The sequence below is a fragment of the Leucopleurus acutus genome, assembly GCF_964270905.1.
Source record: "Leucopleurus acutus genome assembly, chromosome: 7".
Classification (NCBI taxonomy): Eukaryota; Metazoa; Chordata; class Mammalia; order Artiodactyla; family Delphinidae; genus Leucopleurus; species Leucopleurus acutus.
The window spans coordinates 104,750,711-104,770,210 of NC_139150.1; the positions used below are offsets into that span (position 1 = coordinate 104,750,711).

Here is a 19,500-nt window from a genome sequence, read left to right on the forward strand (position 1 = left end):
GGTCAGGCGCTTGCCCCAGGCCTTTGCCCACCCCCCCACCCCCCGCCCCGCACCTGAGCCAGGGGCGACTTTGCAGTAGGGTCCCAGGCAGCCCCTCCAGGGCCACACAGGGATGCCAGTGGCACTCTCCCAGCAGCCATCAAATAGCCAGGGCTCTGAGGGGGTGCGGTGGTCCCAGGGGTGCTGGGGAGGGGTCCCACAGCTGACTGAGCAGCCCTTCAGCTTTATTTGATCTCTTGACTCACTTGCCAGTTGGGTGGGAAACGGAATAACAAGAGGGAACATCGCTGCACCAGGAGGTCAAGTCTGGGAGCACCACTGCTCCAGGAGAGCCAGCGGGGAGGACGGCGGAGGTTGCAGCTGCATCTGCAGAGCAGAAGGAACCAGGATGGCCTCTGAGTGGGGTGGTCTTGCAGAGAACTGAGGCAGGAGGACTGGGCCCGCTGTGGCAGGGTCCCCCGGGGTCTGTCAGGGAGAGCAAGTGGAGCTTAGAAGGAGGGGACTCCGAAGGTCAAAGAGAACTAGGTGCTTGCCCCGCTTGGCTCCTCGTCCAGAGTCCCCACCCTGTCCGGAGGACCCAGTGCCGCATCTGTTAGGGCCGAGGTTCTGCCCTCGGGCTGGACGGCGCTGGGGCGAGGGACTGCGGGATTCCAGGGGGCAAAACAGGCTGCACAGAGCCGGTCAGAAGACATCGCGGGGCTTCGGGTAAGAAGGGCGGGCAGGCTGGGAAGGGAAGGGGTCCTGCAACGTCTCGGGGTGCAAAGCCATCCAGCTCGTTCCTCTCAGCTCCTCCGAGCAAAAGTCCTGGATGCCTGGGGCTTGACCACCACTCATCCTGTGTGTGGGGGGGTGGGGGGAGGGAGCGCACCGCGGGCCTGAGTTGGGTCAGGAATGGCTGGGGGTGTCCTTCTGGTTTGTCCACGTGCATTGAAGGACAGATAGCGCCCCTGCAGACGAGGACTCTCAGTGCGGCCACACCTCTCGGAGGGCCGGCTGGTGCTAAGCGGGTCTGCACCAGCAAGGCTGGGGCTAAAGGTAGGGGAAGTCTGGGCTGTCACAAGAGCTTCCAGGTGGGTGGGATGGCCCAGCTACCTGCATCCGCCCCACTTGTGGCCCTCCTCCTTCTCTTCCCCTTCCAACCTCCTCCCTCTGTTCCCCATCCTCAAGCCCACCTCAGCCTGGCTGTCCCCCCTGCCTTTTCGGGCTGTTCCTGAATCCCAAATGCTGTTCATAGCCCTTCCAAGCCCCCGAGGCGCTCTCTCCCTACGCACCCCTCCTTTGAGGTCTGAGCCTCCTCTCATGGCCCTTCCCCAACCCCTGGGTTCCCCCCACCCGCATCCCCCAGAGTCTGCATCCCAGGAGCATCTCATACGTCTTCACGTTGTCATCACCACGTCGTAACCGTCTGCAGAGCAAGTTCCTTTTGGCCCAGCTCTTCGGCATCCAAACAGGGCTCCGTGCCCAGCAGATTCTCAGCACAAAGTACAAGACTGTCAAGTGAATCATCCCAAGAAGCCTTCCGTGTCCGGACGCCATGGAAAGGCACCTGTAGTTGGATGGCGTTGACTTCGAAGGCATACTCCAGAGGCAGCAGCCGTTAAAGACGGTCAGCTATGCCACGTCTGGGCCAAAGCAGGCGATGTGGCATCAGATCATTCCAGCTAGGAACGGAGGGAGAAAGAGTCCGACGGTCCCCAGGAAGCAAACGAGGATAAACAACCAGAGGAATATCCTGTCGATGACCATGGCCACATACCTCCAGTCTTCCTTCACCTGCAGGGGAGACGGGTGCACAGTGACCGAGGACTTGGGAAAGGGGAGGTGTCCCGCCCATGCGCAGCCCCTGTAAGAATGGCACTGGGGACAGCGGTGACGCCACTGAGACCTTGGGAGCTAAGGAGCGGGGTGGGAGGGGGGCGGGTAAACAGGGATATCTCAAGACTCAAACAGCCCTCTCCTAGCGATTCCCGTCCTATACCACCCCTGTGATAATAGCCCAGAGCCTTTCCATAGGCTCTCAACTTCCCGGTAGGGGAGGCTGGAGGGACACAGAAGGTTCTAGAGTCACCCAGGGGCATGGACCCTCCCAGGGGGGCTGCAGTGATTTAAACGCAACGCTCAGAAGTTACAAAATGGTGAAGACTTTGTGCCCGCATGTTGCCTCCCGACCCACTCACCCACCCGCTGGGGGGATAGGTGAGGGTAGGTGTGGCCCAGGGAAGGGCTGGGTGGTGTTTGCAGGGGGGTAGGGGCTTTGTGGAATTGGGGCTTACAGCCCAGGCAAGTGGATCTGGAGTCCTAGCTGCTCCCGGATTAGATAACAATTAATTTGTCTTATCTACTCAGCAAGGCCACCCAGTAATAAGCTCCTGGCCTTTCATCCTTCCCTGAGTTGATAAGAAGGATTCTGTGACCCTGGGCAGTGGCAGGACACAGCAGGGGGCTGGGGAGGGGAGCCCACAGGCCCATCCAAGCTTCCTCAGTGTTCGTGAGTGAACAGTGAAGTTCACAAAATGCCCAGAGCCCAGGACAAGAAGGAGGGGCCCGTCAGGACAAAGGGGGAGGCTGGATTGTTCGGGGTCTCCCGATGAGTTCCCCCCTACCCCGCCTACGGGCAATGGTGGGAAATGGCCTGCGTGAGGATGGGGTGGGGAGACCCCCTCCAGCTCTGTCCTGCGTCTCCCAGTTAGGCTGAGCGGGGACATTCTTACTGCTGTTCTGCCTCCTACCCAATAAACGTCCTCAGAGCTGCCAGCTAGACGTTCTCCACCACAATTCATTCCAGACTCCAAGGCCATGACTAAGAGAGATGGGTCCTCATGGAGGAGCCTGGGTTGACCCAAGCTAACACCCTGGAGGGATGGCTCCCTACTAGGCCGGTGGAGTCACCCAGGGGACGGCCCCTCCCCCAGCCCCCACTCACCGAGGAGTCTGCATCCTCGGCCCGCAGGTGATCGGCAATATAGCACACGCCCTCCAGTGCTTTCTGTATGCGAGGTGACAGCAGGGGCCCACCCTCCGGCAACTGGGCCTCCGCCTTGGGACCCGAGGCCCCTGGGCGCAGACCCCCATGGCTGTAAGGGACGCCTGTGAAGGGGGACGAATGACCCGCGTGCGCCCATCTGCCTTCCTTCTCCTCGTCCGTCCCCTCCGCATCCACGTTGCTCTCCAGCCAGCGGTAGGAGGGGCAGAGCTTCAGATCTGGGGGGTCGCGGAGCTCCAAGGGTGGCAGGGGCCGGCTTATCAGAAGCCACCGGGACACGCAGCCCAGAAAGGCCACCCGCACCCAGTGGGGCATGTTGTGGGTGCTGGCGGAGCGGTGGTGCACGTTGAGGACGAAGACAGTGATGACGATGGACAGGGTGACGAAGATCATGGTGAAGAGCAGGTACTCGCTGATGAGCGGGATGACCAGCGAGGTGGACGGGATGATCTCGGTGATGAGCAGCATGAAGACGGTGAGCGAGAGCAGCACGGAGATGCAGAGCGTGATCTTCTCGCCGCACTCGGAGGGCAGGTGAAAGACGAGCACCGTGAGGCAGGAGATGAGCAGGCAGGGGGTGATGAGGTTGATGGTGTAGAAGAGCGGCAGGCGCCGGATGACGAAGTAGTAGGTGACGTCGGGGTAGATCTCGGCGCAGCAGTCATACTTCTTGGTGTTGTAGGTGCCTGTGGCGTTGACGATGGCCCACTCGCCGCTCTCCCAGTAGTCCTTGAGGTCTACCGTCTGCTGCATCGGCACCAGGTCGATCTTGGCCTTGTCGTACGACCAGGAGCCGAACTTCATCTTGCAGTTCTGCTGGTCGAAGGGGAAGAAGGTGACGTCAATGCTGCAGGAGCTCTTGTAGATGGCGGGCGGTACCCAGTGCACGGTGCCCGAGGAGAAGAGGTGGGCCTTGGTCATGTGGGTCACCACGAACTCCCCATCTGCACTGCGGAGAGGAGAGGCGTTGGGGGGACCCTGCGCACCCCAGGCACCCAAGCCAGACTGCTCCAGATAACACTCAGCAGGGGGACCCCAATAACACAGCCGGACCGGGCCAAGTTGTGGGGATTTGTGCAGGTAAGACTCCCCGGCACACAGACGTCTAGAGCTGCCTGAGTTGTCTTTCAAACACCATCTTTTTAATTACAAAAGTAGGAATTTTTAAGAGTATAGGAAAGTACCAAGAATTTAAAAAATAACCACTATTACCGCTTTGATGTTATAGATCTATATCTATACATATATGAGATATATCTATATCTCATGTATATCTGATTGTCATCTAGATAACACATACAGCATTTTTACGGTTTTGTGATCATGTGGTATATTTGTAGTTTGATGGCCTGTTTGTATTCATTTAACATTTTAAAGTGATTGTTTACATGAGTATTTTTTCTCTCCTCCACCCCCCACCCCTGCAGATGGTGAGTAAGCCCCTCTGCTAGGGGTCATGTCATTTACACCTGAGGTTTTTACTTCCCTCCTCAGAAGACACCTGACATCTTTGCTGGTGAAGGAAGACGCCATCCGTCTTCCTCCAACATGCATTTCTGAGCCAGCCGCACTCACTGGGGCCTCTGCAGGAGCTGTTGGTGGAGGGGAGACTCATGCCTGCCCTTAGGGAACCACGAGGAACTGAGAAGCAGGCCTGAACACCTACAACGCCAGGCAGGCGGTTTGGCAACAGCATTATAACTACTGGGGGGAACCCGCGTCCGGTGAGCAGGGTCACCATGCACACTGCCATTTCAGCAAAGCCTTGATGGATGGTAGGATTTGGCAGAAAGCTGGGGGTGGAGAGCAGACCAGCAGAGCATCGCAGAACAAAGAACAGAGGAGGGAAAGGATAAAACTCACAGTGTGTGCTTGGACTGGAGGAGCTGCTGGGCCGAGCTGGGGGCGGGCCGTGAGTGAGGGCGGGGCCCGAGTGGGCGTCATGAGGGCCCTTAGGCATCTAAGGGCCCATGAGGATACAGGGGACACTGGAACAGCGGTGACCACTCGGGCCTGAGTCTGATTTCCCCCTGCGAAGTGGCGCAGTGAGCTCTTAGCCCCCGCCTTCCCTCCCTATCCAGTTCCCACGATCAATCCTAAAGACAGGGGAACCAGAAGAATACAAGGAAGAGGGACTTCCCTCGTGGCGCAGTGGTTAAGAATCCACCTGCCAATGCAAGGAACACAGGTTCAAGCCCTGGTCCGGGAAGATCCCACATGCCAGGGAGCAACTAAGCCTGTGAGCCACATCTACTGAGCCCACGTGCCACGACTACTGAAGCCTGCGTGCCTGGACCCCGTGCTCCCCAACAAGAGAAACCACCGCAATGAGAAGTCCCTGCTCATTGCATCTAGAGAAGGCCCGCGCGCAGCAACGAAGACCCAACGCGGCCAAAAATAAATAAAATTAAAAAAAAAAAAGAATACACAGGAAGAGAGACTTCTTTCCCTTGAAGTAGTTCCAGGATAGAGAGTTAGGCACGTAGGAAACCAGAACTTTGAAAGGGAGTTAAAAACAGATCAGGGCAAAAGTTTAAAAAAAAAAATTTTAAGGCATTTTTGTCATCATACAGAAGCACCACTAGATGGCAACATGTGCCCCCATTTTGAGGAAGGAGAGAAGCAATTCCCCGGGTCTTCTTAACCTGAAGTGGAGTGGGTGGAGGAGATACCCTTCTTTAAATGTCTGCAAGAATTTGGTTTGAACTTTTGTCCTATCAAAAGAATTTCCTGTTATAATCAAGTAACACTGGACAAAGCGTTATTGGCAATCCTAAAACTCTGGGTCCTATCTGATGCTAGGACTTTGTTCCTGCTCTCTGCCAGGTGCACAGGAAGCAGAAACTAGAGGGATCCTGGGTGCAGATACAGGGTGAGGGGTCCGTGAGTCCAGTGGCAATGTTAGACCTTGCAGGTAATTCATGCTGAATGTGTGTTTACAGAGATGGCTCAGATGACAGGGCTTTGGGCCTGACCAGGACAGGGCAGTGTAAAGGGACAACTGTCACCCCCCTCTGACCTATCTGGAGACCCTAACTTCAGAAGTGGATCTGTTCCCCTTTATTCTATTGTTTAAAAATAGCTTTTCTAAATGTGGGTCAAATGAATTGGGAAATGCTGGGCTAAAGGGGTTTCTTATCTGTACAAGTTCTAACAACATTTAAAATGACATTTTCCAAAGGACTGGGGCTGGGGTGCAGAAAGGGTTTTAACGACATACAATGTTATTTAAAATTATTTGACCACAGAACTATTTTTCATACCTATTCATATCCCCAGGAACTAGTGGTCCCTAGAGTCCCACTTCAGAAAATATTTTTAGACAAACATCATGCCAAATATCTTTTAAGCTCTTCATTTCTAAACGAAGAATTACCTGATGCCAAACATGAATGAAATTACAGCTCTTTATATCTTCTATTAAAACAACCCGACTTGGTCCTCTGGGGCTCTCTTTAGATTCCCCTGCCTTTTACTAACTTCTAGTCATTATGTTCAAAGATTGGTCCTCTTTGGTTTTGAATACAGGGCAACTATAAATAATACTTTTTAAAACACCCATGCTTGATCCCTTCAAAGTTGTAACCCTGGGATGCTGCTTACCTGTTCCAACAATAATGCCATCCTGCAAAACTCCAACACTTAGGCACTTTTTCCACAGCCTGCACCAATCATATTTTTCAAATAATGCTCAGTGTTGGCCCAGCTGTGTCCCAGTAGCACAGCGCAGGCACTGATATGCAGTAGGTGCTCAATAAATTTTGGGTGTATGAGTGAGAGAACAAGATGAAAGAAATAAGGAAATCAAGAGAAAAGGTGGTGCGGCGAGGATGAGCAAAGCAGGAGTTGAAAGGAAGGCCACGCAGCTTGGACACAAGGGGGCGCACTTCCCGAGTCCAACCCAGCCTAGCCTCAAGTTACCCGCCCTTCGCAGGGAACCCCCTGTCTCAGGGGTCCCAAGGGGTCTCCACAACCCCAGCCGTTTCCTACTTGTTGTAGAGGACGATGTCGGGGATCCAGATCATTTCCGAAGGGACCCGGAGGGATGTGATGTTGCCGAAATCGGCCGGGTTCCAGCGCAGCTTGTAGTCGTTCCACTCCTGCGCGTGGGGAGGGGAGTCAGGTCAGCAGCCCTGCCGGGGGAGGGAGCCTCGGGGCAAACCTAGGGCAGTCTGCGGACGCCCAGCAGCTGGATTCTGGAGCACCTGGAGCTCCTCACCTAGCCCCACAGAATAGAAAGGGCCGCGATGCCAGGAAAGGGCCCTGAGATGGGAACGGGGAGCCCAGCCTAAAATAATCTAGCCCTCGCTTTGCCCCCACTCTTGTACTCAAAGTCCCGGGCACATCTGGAGGACGGGTCACCCTAGTCCCGCCTCTGTTCTGCCACTCCCTAGCTGGACGACCCCGGCAAGCAGCCTCACTCATTCGTAGTAACATTTTTCAGTGCATCGCAGTTTACAAAGGTTTTTCACACCCTCTGTCTAGGAAGACCCTCAATGGGACAGCCGGGCAAAGAGTGCAGAGCAGGAGGAAGTATTTCCCCATCTAACAGATAAGGAAACTGAGGACAAGAGGGGTAAAACAACGCCTTTATCAGAGTTACACAGCTGAGAAAGGGGAGTCACCCAGTGGATTTCCAACTGTGCGCTAGAGCGCCCCTAGGAGCCCTGTTTCCACCGGCTGGTCCAAGCGAATCTGTTTTCTCAAGTGAGGCTTAGAGGGTACGCTGTCAATAAGTGGCAGCACTGGGGCTTGAACCCAGCCTTCCCTGTTTCCAAACTTGCCCAAATTCTAGGGGCCATTTTGCTTTTGTGCATTTGCACTAAAATAGGGCAGTGATGTGCCCTTGAAAAGTCTCCCATGCGTGGTGCCTTTTCCCCTCTAAGGATAGTCATGTAACATTTACACAAACACATCAACTGGCTAGGGATCCAGGAAGAAGTAAAGGAAACAGGAGTGTTCGCAGGAAGCAGGCACATGAGAGGAAAAGCACTGATCCAGCTCAGTGGTTCACAAACTTCAAGCACTCAAGTCCCAGCTTCATAATTTTTGCCAATATATTTGCACTGCCTATATCAGCATTTACTTAGTATTTTCCTTTAAATTAGTTCATTATTTTTAAACCTACATAAATTTTTGAATTTTACATCACTGAAATAACTGGAAAACCCACAGCACTTGAAACTATCCACTAAAATATAAATATATGACTATTTAAAAAAAGGGTTTGTGAGCCAACTAAAATCATCTCACAAAACTGCCGTTGGTACCGAAACTACACCTGGGAAGATGCTGGCCCAGCAGTGGTGCTGATTGCTTTTCTGTAGGGGAAGGCTTAGGCAGAGAGAGGGGCCAGACTTGCAAAGTAGGAAAGATAAAAGTGTTGCTAAAATTGTCAGGATTTCTCGGGACATTGAGGAATAATTTTGAAAGGGATTGGTCTTCATAAATGTACCCCCTCCCCCCAGTCCACTGTCTGTTAAGTTTTCAGGTTCAACCAACATTTGGGGGGCATCTACACCAAGTTGTGTTATATTAATCGTCAATAGATTATATTAGCCCCATTTTACAGATGAGCAAAGTGAGGTTCTGAGACTAACTTGCATGGTATCACAGGCTAATCAGAGGCGGTGCTGGTTGGCCTGACTCCTGCTCCAGGGCTCCTTCCTCTCCTCCCTACTCCAGTCCCTGAAGCCTAGGTAACTGGCCTATGGGGACAATTATGGCCACCCGGGTTCTAGGTCTGACCCTTGCACTGCTAAGGCTTCCCAAGTCCCTTCATGGCTCTGCACCTCATCTGTAAAGAGGAGAGAATATATTCAGGCTGTTATAAAACCTGTGTCCCCAAGTTCTGCCCCAAGAATAGCACATCAAAGAGGGCTACCCATCCACTGGCCAGGATTGATGCTGAGGCAGTTTCTGGTTAAGAGACAACAATTTCATTTCCTGTCTCTTGGGACCCTCGCTCTGGGGTCCCTGGGCCATCAGGTGAGGAGTCCGAACTCTCCTACTGGAGAGAACAGGCAGAGAGACCCTGAAAGGGCCTGGAGAAGAGCCCAGCTGGGCCTGGCTTACAGAACCTTCCAGAGCCTTCCAGACATCTCTGCTGAGGGATGAACCTGTGAGTGAAACCATCTTGGACCCTCCAGAGCAGACCAGCCACCAGCCAAACGCCACCAAGTAACCCCAGGAGTCCCTGTGCAAAGCGGAAAAAACCGCTAAAACTCTTAGCCATAAAAACTAAAGATGTAATAAACTGTCAGTTGTTTTAAGCCAGTGAGTTTTGGGGTAGCTTGTTAGGCAGCGTAGACACAGAGCACTCAGCATTCTCCTGCAGAAGGAGCCTGGGGCTCTGAGTGGGGCACACCTGGGCCGCCCTTGTCTAGCCCAGCTGCCCTCTGCTTCTGTTTTCCTCAGCTATAAAATGGCAGAACTAAACCTTGCATGGCTTTCGGTGATGACTCAGTGAGCTGATCTGCAAACGGTAGCAGGGACGTAGGCAATGCCCAGAAAGGGGACCACGTGGCTCTTGTAGGTGACATTCTCAGGTGCTGGGCAGAGCCTGGCCACACAAGAGCACAGCCCCTCACGAGAAGCCGTCTGCAGTCGGCTGGCCTTGGGAACATCCCGAGTGGCAACTCAGGCAAAAGGTAAATTCAGAATCATGCTTCTAGTGGAAGAGTCCTGGGAGGCGCTGGGGTCTGTGGGTTCCCACCCCGCTCCTGTCTTGCCCAGGGGAGGGGCCCTCACCTGCTTTAGCCAGACGTTGGTGGTCATCATTTGGTTCTTCTCATCCTGGCCAGTAGCGGGAAAGAAAGCAATGAGAGTGATGAACAAGCCCCAGAAAACAAGGTAGAGTGGGAGGGGCTTATTCAGGCCCCCCACTCACCAGAGAACCTGTTAGGTGACACCGCAAGCCCAGCCAACCCACCACCCCTCCTGACACTGCCACCCTCACTCAGATTATCTCCATGGGGTCCTCCGGGCTTATGTCAGGCGGAACAAGCAGGGCAGGGCATTTAGAAGACCCACCGCTGCCTGTCAACGCCCTCCCAGGAGGGGTTTCAGGGCTGAGAGCGGGAGGGAGATGCAGTATCCCCAGGCTCCGTGGGGTGATGCTCTGACTGAGGTGGGCTGGGAGGGCTGGGGCTGGGGAGGGACGAGGAGCCCCAGAAAGGGGCCCATGTCTGAGGCCGATCCCAAGGGGGCAAAGGATGGTAGGACAGACGCACCACATCGATGAGCTGGGCGATGGACAGCCCGAAGTGCACGATCACCACATCCGAGGTGTTGGGCACCGGCCTTGCCCAGCGGTTGTAGCCCCTAAAAAGGTGTTGGAAGAGGCGGTCCTCGGCTTGGGTGGGGGAGGCCTGCTGCACGGATGCTGTGGGAGAGGAGGGGAGAGAGGAGTCTCCGGGAGTCCGTGGTGCTGGGCGCTTGGCCCCCTCTCCTGTCCAATCAGAGCCACTTAACCTCACTGAGCCTCAGTTTCCTCATCTGCAAAATGGGCGCACTATTCCAGAACCTATTTCAAAACACTATCGAGGAGGAAATATGATCATGTGTGTTAGAGCTTACAAAGCAACCAGCACATGGTTGGTGCTCAAGCAATGTCAGTTACTCTGTGACGGATGGATAAGGGGTGAAAACAAGGGCTGAGAGGGGTGCAGAGCAGTGAGAAGAAGTCAGACAGGGGATGAGATCCAGCCTGGAACTGGGGAGCCCCAAGGGACAGCAACGTGGGGGAGAAGCCCGATTGTGTGGGGTGAGCTGCAGGGGGAAGGGCTTCACGTGTCATCGTGAGCCTGGCCCCGGGAACTCTCACTCCCATCCTCTTGTAATGAACCACTAATGCCAACCATGAAATTCTCTTCCATCTGGAGCATGTCGCCTGTTTATCCTCAAACCACAGGCATTTGTTCCTTCTCATCAGCTGGGCAGAGTGTCCCCAGTTGTCTGATGGGATCATCCGTGTCTGATTTCACCGTGTTCTGCAAACAGCTTCACCTCTTCAGGGTTCTCCTGCCTGAGCAGGTCGAGAACTACTGCTCTAAAATTCAGATCATCGGTAAGAACAGCTGCCGTGTGCCAGCGGTATCCCAGGCGCTAGTCACAGGCCCTCATTCCAGGTCACCACACAATAGCCCTGGGAGGGTCACAGTGCAGTTGGCATTTTGCAGATGGGGAGCACTGCGACTCGGGGAGGTTCAGGCGACGCAGCGATCGCCCCCCCACCTTCCCGCGGTGGAACAGCTCCATCCCCTGCGGCCTTGGCGGTTGCCACCAGCCCACTTGCAGGAGTTTCCTCCCTGAGGCATGTATGAGCTCACAGCTGTGACAGGATGCCCTAGGGACCATCCCCACTCACCTGCCGGGACCAGAAGAAGCCACCACAGCCCGAGGTTTGTCGTGGACGGGAGTGCAGGGCGGGAGGGGCCCATGGCTTCAGAGGAGGGGTCCGGCTGCCGCTGGACATCAGAAGGCGGGCAGGCCGGGCCTCGGCTGTGGGTTGAACCTCGGACCGCTTTCCCAGCAAGGCCTGGGGAGCTGGCACTGCGGAGCTCCCTGGGGATTCCACGTGGTTCCCTCTGACTGCCAAGCCTGAGTGAGCCCAGGAAAGGGTTCTTAGGATGATGCATCTTTGACACAAGTGCCTCACACCTTTGACCTCATTTGCGCCTCCCATCACCCCTAGGAAGGTATGGGGAAGGGTTATTATTATCTCTTTTATTTAAATTTAAAAAATGCTGCTGTTCACAAAAGTTGACTGATTTGCCCAAGCCACATAGTTAAAAAGCTATGAAGTCGGGATTCAAGCTCACATCTTCAGCTTCTAAACTATAACATGTTCAAGTGCTACTCAGTGGTGCCAACTAGAAGGATAACTTTGTATGGGCAACTCAGCCAGTACTCGACTGTGTTTTATAGAGCTTAGCACCATGATTGTCATTGCTCAGCCACGCTCACGACTGAGGTCTGTGGCAGACAGGTGGCGACAAGGTACAGGTGCTCTACCCCAAAGCCAGGCTCACCTGGATCCGAGGTTCTAAGAGGTTCCTCTGTGTGCAGCTCCACTCACCTCTCCTTCCAGCTGATATCACGTGCACAAATCCCAAGGTTATAATCTGTTTCACCTTTCAACCAAGCGCACGAAATAAAAGCATGGTTTTTTTTCCCCATTAGTGAGAACAGGGGAAAAAGAAATAGAAGTCCAGGCGTGCTGAACTTGCATCGTATAAAGATGCAACCAGAGACATCCTGGACCCTCTGGAAGAATGTGCAAATGAGACTGAATTGACTCCAGCGGACAAATTCCTGCAAGATGCCTCAGGATGAGATGCCTCATCCCTTGTAATTAGCCCACTATGATAATTTCATTAATTTGTCACCGGAAACCAAAGGAGAAATTCTTCCAGGTATTTGACAGTGATTAAACTTCCACCTCTTGTTAGAAGGCTATTGAAAGAGAAAGAGTCCTGGACCCTTTGATCCTCTAAGTGGCCAGATTGGCAGGTTCGGGGGTGGGGGTGGGTGTCTGCGGGCTGATGTCCCTGTTTGTAAAGTGGGTCTGGGTGAATGGAGTTCACAGGGAAACCTGTACAAAAAATATTGCATATGTAAAGGGCTCAGACGCCAATATCCTCACTGTGCTTGTATCGCTGCAACGTACCAGTGTGTCTAGACCATCCTGCGCCCCATACCCCAACTCAAGTCAGCCTCTTTTGCCCACATCCTGAATCCTGGTTCCATTGAAGTCAAGGTGATGTGGGCTGATTTCTTTGTCCATCTTCCTACTGCAGCTGGTTTTCAACTTCTCACCCCCATTCTATTCTTTTCACAAGCCCCACCTTCTCCATAAAACCTGCTTCGATTTCACCCCACACTTCTCCGCCATCTGGCACAATCCCAAGCATGGGAGTCATTGCGCTCCCATAACTGTCAACACCCCAAAGAAAGTCTCTTGATTGAGGAAATGAAAGTGTCTTTTCTTCCAAATCATTTCATCAGAGATGCTTAGGGAAGAGAGAGCCTATTTCTAGCTTTTATATTTGATCTGCTCAATACATCAATTAATCGCAGAAGCTTGCCATCTCAAGGTCGGGTGGAATCTTAAAGGTCATTTGGATTACCACACCAGCTGATCATTTTCCTCCACAAATTCCAGCCTCAGCAAAAAACCCAGCAACGAAGAACTTGCCATCTTCCAAGTCAGTGAATAACACTGATGTCTGTTAGCCTTTGTTAAAGCATACAGAGTATTTACTGAGTGAATAAATAAATGACCAAAGAGGAATAGTGGTAATAAAGACATAGAAGCAGATTCAACAAAGTAAAGCCAATAAGTCCTGAGACGGAGCCACCCTCACCAGTGGGAGGGGGTGACTGTCACTGGGCTCTGAACAGCCCCAGCAGGGACAACCAAAAGACTAAAATTTTTCTAGAAGCAGGCAACTTCCAGCATTCTGACATACCTCCCTCCTAAGTGCCCAGAAGCTGCTGATCTGCTCATATCACTTTGAACCGCCCTCACAATGTCCCCAACACAAGCTCGGGGGCACCTTTCTTACCTGTGACCACAGAAGACAAGCCATTCAAAGAACAGAGTACCAGCCTGGCTTGGAGGTCCTGGTCAGCTGGCCAAAGTCCCCCCAGAATGGAAAGGCAGGTGCAGGGCACAGCTGGGTGTCTTCATTTCCCTGTCAAAAAGATGCTGGGACAGGACATGCCTTGGCGGATGAGGGAGACCTGACACTGAGAGTCAGATTGGCTTCCTGGGGAGGGCTGGACAAGTTCTGAAGACAGGCTGCTGTGCCCAGGCTCCCAGCTCTGGTGACCAGAGAAGCTGCATGCAGGTCCTGCTGAGGAGGACAGCACGGAGAGGCTGGCACGGATGCTTCTGCAGGTAAGAGCCAGGCGGGTCCACAGGAGGGACCGCCAGCTTGGCAGGCACACAGACGCATGCTCATTCCCTCTCTCTCTCTCTCTCTCTCTCTCTCTCACACACACACACACACACACACACACACACCCTCTCTGGAGGGAAGGGGGAGGAGCCTGTGACTATCTAGTCCTTGTCCAGTGGGGACCAACAGCAGATTACTTGCCGTCTGGTTACGAAGATGCTTCGTTCTTTGCTCTGAAGGATCCTGCGCTCCAGGATCACTTCCTGGGGTCCCCCAACCTCACCCATAGATGGGGAATCTCCTGGGTCTGTCTGTCAATAGAGCAGTACAGCTCTGAGTAAAATAGGACCAAGGACAGAGCCGCCAGTCAGCAGCCTGCGGTTCTCTTCTTCCCCTTCTCCCCTGCAGCACCCCGGCTCCCTCGTGCTGCCACCTGGTTTGGCGGCAGCTTGCCTGTTTCCTCCTCGGCCTCCTTGCTGGTGATCTTGCCTTCACTTTCCCAGATAAGGAAGTTCACCTTCCTTCAAACCATAAATTGACCCTTTGCCTCCTTCTCCCCCGCATCAGATCAGGAGTCCTTTTCCTCCTGCTGTGTGTGGCGAAGCGTGGCCCTGTGATCCTGACGGTGGCCCCATCTATCAAATGTCGCCCGGGTCTCTCGTATCTCCTTCTCCCTCCCGCTTGTTCCTTCCCCTCAGCCCATAAGGAAGCTCATTCTCCATCCTAAAAACACTCTGGGGTCTGCACCTTGCTATCTCATCTCCCACGTATTGTTAAAAGCCAAGGACGCAGGACATGACTGCTAGGGTTTAACTTCCGGCTCTGCTCCTTTAAAGTTGTGCGGTTTGGGACAGGTCTCTAGAGCCTTCTGTGCCTCAGTCTCCTCATATGTAAAAGGAGGATATGAATACTGGCTCCACTTCATAAGCTTGTAATGAGGAGTAAATGAGTTAGTATAAATAAAGGGCTTAGAAAACTGAAATAATACATGATATATATGTGTACGTATGTAAATATTGGTTGGCCAAAAAGATCGTCCGGGTTTTTGTAAGATCTTCAGAAAACCCAAACGCACTTTTTGGCCAACCCGATATATATGTGATATATACAAATATGATATATACATGCCTATATTTACACATGTGTCTATGATTGCTAGCATTATCTTTTGAGAATATTAGAACACATAAAAGTAACCACCAACATTCCCACTATCCAGAATTAACAAATGTTAATATTTTACCATAAGTACTTTCATATTGATATATATGTATATCTGTGTGTATATAAAGTTATGCAAGTATTAAATGCATATAGAGAGAAAGCTAGGAGGAAGGAAGAAAGGAAGGAAGGAAGGAAAGAGGGAAGGAAAAGGGAAAATAATAGATTGTATCAGTCAGGGTCTTTGGTTTGAGCAATAAAAATCTATTGATTAATTTAAGCAGAAAATGATTTTATTAAAGGGCAATGGGAAGTTCACAGGTGTACTTACAAAGCTGGAGAACCCCCCCTGGAGCACAGGTGAGAGCGAGGGAAACACCAGCCAGACTAAAGCCCAAATCACAAGCTATTACCAGCATAGTGGGCCCTGCTGCTGCAGAAATGGATGCAAAACCTTGCACCATCTGTCACTGGTACTGCTGTCACTGCTGTCCCTGGAAACCAGCCACTCCTGCTGCTGTCAGAATTAATTCTCCTCTATTCCTACTTCATTGTGTCACTAGCTCCCAATACAAAGGTCAGGATAAACGCATCTGATTAATCATGGGCTCGTGAACTAAATGCATGGAAGGCTGAGGAAGCAGGAATCTGGTGTTTGGAACTATATGAAAGGTGGCTTCTGCCACATTCAAGGTGGGAACTTTCCCAGAATATTTGAAAGGAATTTAAATGCTGGGAAACTCCCACAAATTTGCTCTTTGGCTCCTCCCACCGATGCACACCCAACTTTCCATAATTACACTTTGAAAAAAATGCTCACACCTACCCATTCTGTTCTAAAATGTGTACCCAGGATTTGTTTCAATCAGGTATGGTAAGACATGCAGACACGGGAATGATTGTCACAGAGGAAGAAGTTTATACTCACAGATCCCCAGAGGCAGGAATCATGGCATGTCACATAGGGCCACACGGGGAAGCACATGGGCCAGACAGAGGGCAGGAAGGGCAAAGGAGAAAGCATGGCCCAGAGAATGTATTGGAGTTTCTGTAGGGAAGGGAAGGCAGGACAGGGTCAGCAGCCTAGGACTGGATAGCTTGAATCATTTTTGTAGGCTGTGGGTATAGGGGTGGTCTCCGGTGGTTCAGTACCTGGCCCTGGGGTGATTCACTGCAGGGGAAATATTGGCCCGGTGTGAGAGAGAGGTAAAGGAGATGGCCGGGGGTGTGGACTTGAGATTGGCTGGAGGGTTTGTAATATGATGTCTGTACTCCCCTGAAAGCTGGATCACTGGGAAGATGTAAACACTTTTGGCCATTAGTTGCCTTGTTTGTAATGCATACCAAACGGACCAATAGTGAATCTAAGAGAACACAGTTAGAACACTAACACAAGACAGCCATTCCTCACAGACACAAAAGAGCTCATCGCAACCCCAAAGGGACAAAGTCTTACATCTCGTCAGTTACTCCAGTCAGCTCCAAGTCTTGCCTCTCTAGTCAATGCACTTTCTTGCTCTCATCCTGACACAAGGTCATCTTGAAATTCTGTTTCTTATGGAATAAACCATAAAGTCCATCAAAAGCATACTGCATATAAAGTAATGGAGTGGGCAGAAAATAAAATAGATTAACAACGTAAGGAAGAAAAGGCAGGCACAGCCTTCGTCATTGTAAAAGTTAGAGTTGGACCCTATTGCTAAAGTGCTCGCGCTATGAGTGTCAACTAGAGCGCTGAAACTATTGCCGCCGAAAGTAGAGGGTCACAGGGCCTGCTCCGTCCCTGCCAGCTGGGGATCCCGGCTGCTGCTGCCACCCCGAAACTGCCAACCAAAACGTTTCTCGTCTTGCCCTCCTCACCTCACCAGCTCCTGCTGTAAAGTCTGGACTGGGTACGTCTGACTTGCTGAGCTAAGCTCACAGGCCTTCCCCTGAGAACGTGAGCCCTTAGCATTTTTGGATTCTATGGTCAGAGTGGCTCTTCCTTCTAAGATTCATAAGGTGGCTACGTCTTACAGGGTTCTTCTTTGCAACCACAGACATTTCTCTCAGTCTTATAAGCAGAAAGGGTCTCATTATAGGATACTGATATCTCGCAGCATCTCAGGGAGGACAAGAGAAGCAGGTGTGGAAACTACACAGCCAAGAACAATGCAGTGACAGCAAACCACACCAGGTACAATTTTAACAAAGCCATCGCTGTGTCACCCCATTGGCACCATGCACAGCCAGAGCTAGACTGGAGCAGCTCTGTCTCAGCCTCCCCAGAGAATCTGAGAGAGGAGATAGATGGGCCCCTGGGCTGGGCAGCTGGTGTTTGTCAAGGGCAGTAAAATTGAAGCTTTGTTCTCCCACCAGACACTCCAAGGACAAAGCTAGGGGCAGAAGCCGAGCTCCACTGAAATAAAGAGATACGACGGCCACTTCTGAGGTCAGGAAAACTTCCCTGACTGCACATGCGCAGGAAGGCTCCTTGTGGGTCAGAAAGGGAGGGGATGCCACTGCATAGTAAGTGTGGACATGCACCCACAGGCCTCTGCAGTGGGATCCACCTTAACAAGAAGTTGCGCATGCATGTTGGGGAGTGTCCTGGGACCAGTCAAGTGTGAAAAAAGAAACAAGATAATTGGCCAAGTGTAAACAAAGACCTGGAAGGACTGCCCTATGTAAGTGATTTAAATCACCTCCTTACTGCCTCCTCATTCAGGACTCCAGGACTGTTTTCTGGGTGTGTATTTCTGCCTTGCTTCTGTCTTAAATAAACAAACTGCTTCTCTGTGGGCTCTCCCACAGGTTATGCCGTGTCTCTAATAATAAACTTCGTACCTGTTTTTACAGTTTTTGCCTCCTGGAAACATTCTAGCTTTCAAACGGGGAAAAGAGTCAGGGCCACTTTGCCTATGACCTCTAGCCCCTGCTGTCTCTCCGAGATCAAAACTAGATGCTTCTGCTACTGCTGTGGCTGGAAGAAAGTTCCAGCTCACACAGCTGTTGCTTCAGTTTGCTCATTCCCATACCCAACTCTCACGTGACTGGCAGAGCCCATGTCACGTGATCAGTGTTAAGAGAGCCCAGCTAACGTGGTGTTTGTGGAGGCTGCCTTAAGAAGGTAAAACTCAAAATGTGAGATATTAAATTAGAGCGATGTTTGAAGGACATTGTGCATCTCTGAATGATAGATGTCCACTACGGGGCAGAATTTTCCAAATGTAGCAAGAGCTTATAGGTGTTGGCAGCCAAAACAATGACAAAGAAGAAACACGACGAGTAGCCACTATCAATATTCCCTGTCTCATTTTTCTCATCGTCCCACAAACAACTGGCAACTCCTTGAATTCATCATTCCACTAAAATGGAAACTTCTTGGTCATCTCTATTTTTTGTCTGTTTTATTTACCAGTGAATCCCAATTGCCAAGAAAGCACGTGGCACATAGCAGGTGCTCCCTACATATTTGTTGAATGAATAAAAGAAATTCATTTGCTGCACGAAAGAAAGACAAAGCTTCAGGTGGAATGTGGGTTTAGAAAACAGCTTGAGACAACTTTAAGCTTGATTCAAACACCTACAGCAGGAGAAGCAGCAGTGTGAACCTCTCTCTCAACCACTAGGAATTAAACAGAGTGTTAAAGTAGCGTTGGAAAACCAAGGCCTCGCAGGAGGTGGGAAAGGGGTAGCAGGAGCAGGAAATCCAACACGAAATCTAATGAGTTCAGTGTAATGAGTTCAATACAAATTTAGTGACTGACAGCAGATGTAACTTCTGAATTTTCACTACTACATTAGCCATGTTTTATGAATCCGTGCTATCACCTAAAACAAATTTTATAAATATTCAAATTAGCAAACATAAGGGTTAGGATGTACATTTCAAAAAAAAAAATCCCTTTTCCATAGCCCAGCTGAGTGAGCTCTCATCTTCCCGTACCTTGGGTGGCAGAGAGCACAGCGGGACAATGACCCATGACAAAGAGCAGAGCACAATAAAATGCAGTCGAGACCTCTAATCTTTGCCTAAGCAATTCATCCAGGAAGCTCTGTAACTCACCAGGTGCTATAGTTTACAGCCCAGGAATAAACAAAGGTCCATAAGACAGCTCCATAATTTCCTCTTCACCAAAGATGATTTCCATCTAAAGTGGAGTCCCATATTCTAAGTTTCTTTTTTTTTTTTTTAAGGGGGATTTATAAAATCTGGTTTGGTCAGTGTGACCTTTCTCTTCACTTTGCTACATTTTACAAACACATACATGTATTCCTAAACAGTACTGCACCAGTCAGGCAACAGAAATCACTCTAGTTAATTTAAATAGGGAGAGATTGAATACAGGAAATTAGGAACCTGCAAAATCTTTGAAAAGAATGGCATAGTGAGCCTCGGACTGGGCCTTTAAGAAAGTCTCCCAGAAAAACACCACCAGGGATGTGGAAGCTGTCACCTCTGCCCCAATC

General features: G+C 51.3%; 1 protein-coding gene across 9 annotated transcripts; it reads right to left on the minus strand.

Moving 5' to 3' along the window:
• Positions 1–84: 84 nt before the first annotated feature.
• Positions 85–19,475, minus strand: CHRNA2 (cholinergic receptor nicotinic alpha 2 subunit). 9 transcript variants are annotated; one of them, XM_082843171.1, is made up of 10 exons: positions 19,097–19,475; positions 16,201–16,638; positions 15,977–16,096; positions 13,552–13,680; positions 11,352–11,584; positions 10,216–10,367; positions 9,734–9,778; positions 6,974–7,083; positions 2,924–3,932; positions 85–1,773 (listed from the first exon to the last, which is right to left on the minus strand). In XM_082843171.1, the coding sequence occupies exons 5-10, from the start codon at positions 11,422–11,424 to the stop codon at positions 1,648–1,650; spliced, it is 1,515 nt and encodes a 504-aa protein (XP_082699297.1). In that variant the 5' UTR covers positions 11,425–11,584; positions 13,552–13,680; positions 15,977–16,096; positions 16,201–16,638; positions 19,097–19,475; the 3' UTR covers positions 85–1,647. The 9 variants fall into 9 exon arrangements, with proteins under 9 accessions (XP_082699297.1, XP_082699293.1, XP_082699294.1 ...); XM_082843167.1 differs by having other exon boundaries at positions 11,352–13,680; XM_082843168.1 differs by lacking the exon at positions 16,201–16,638 and having other exon boundaries at positions 11,352–13,680.
• Positions 19,476–19,500: the final 25 nt, after the last annotated feature.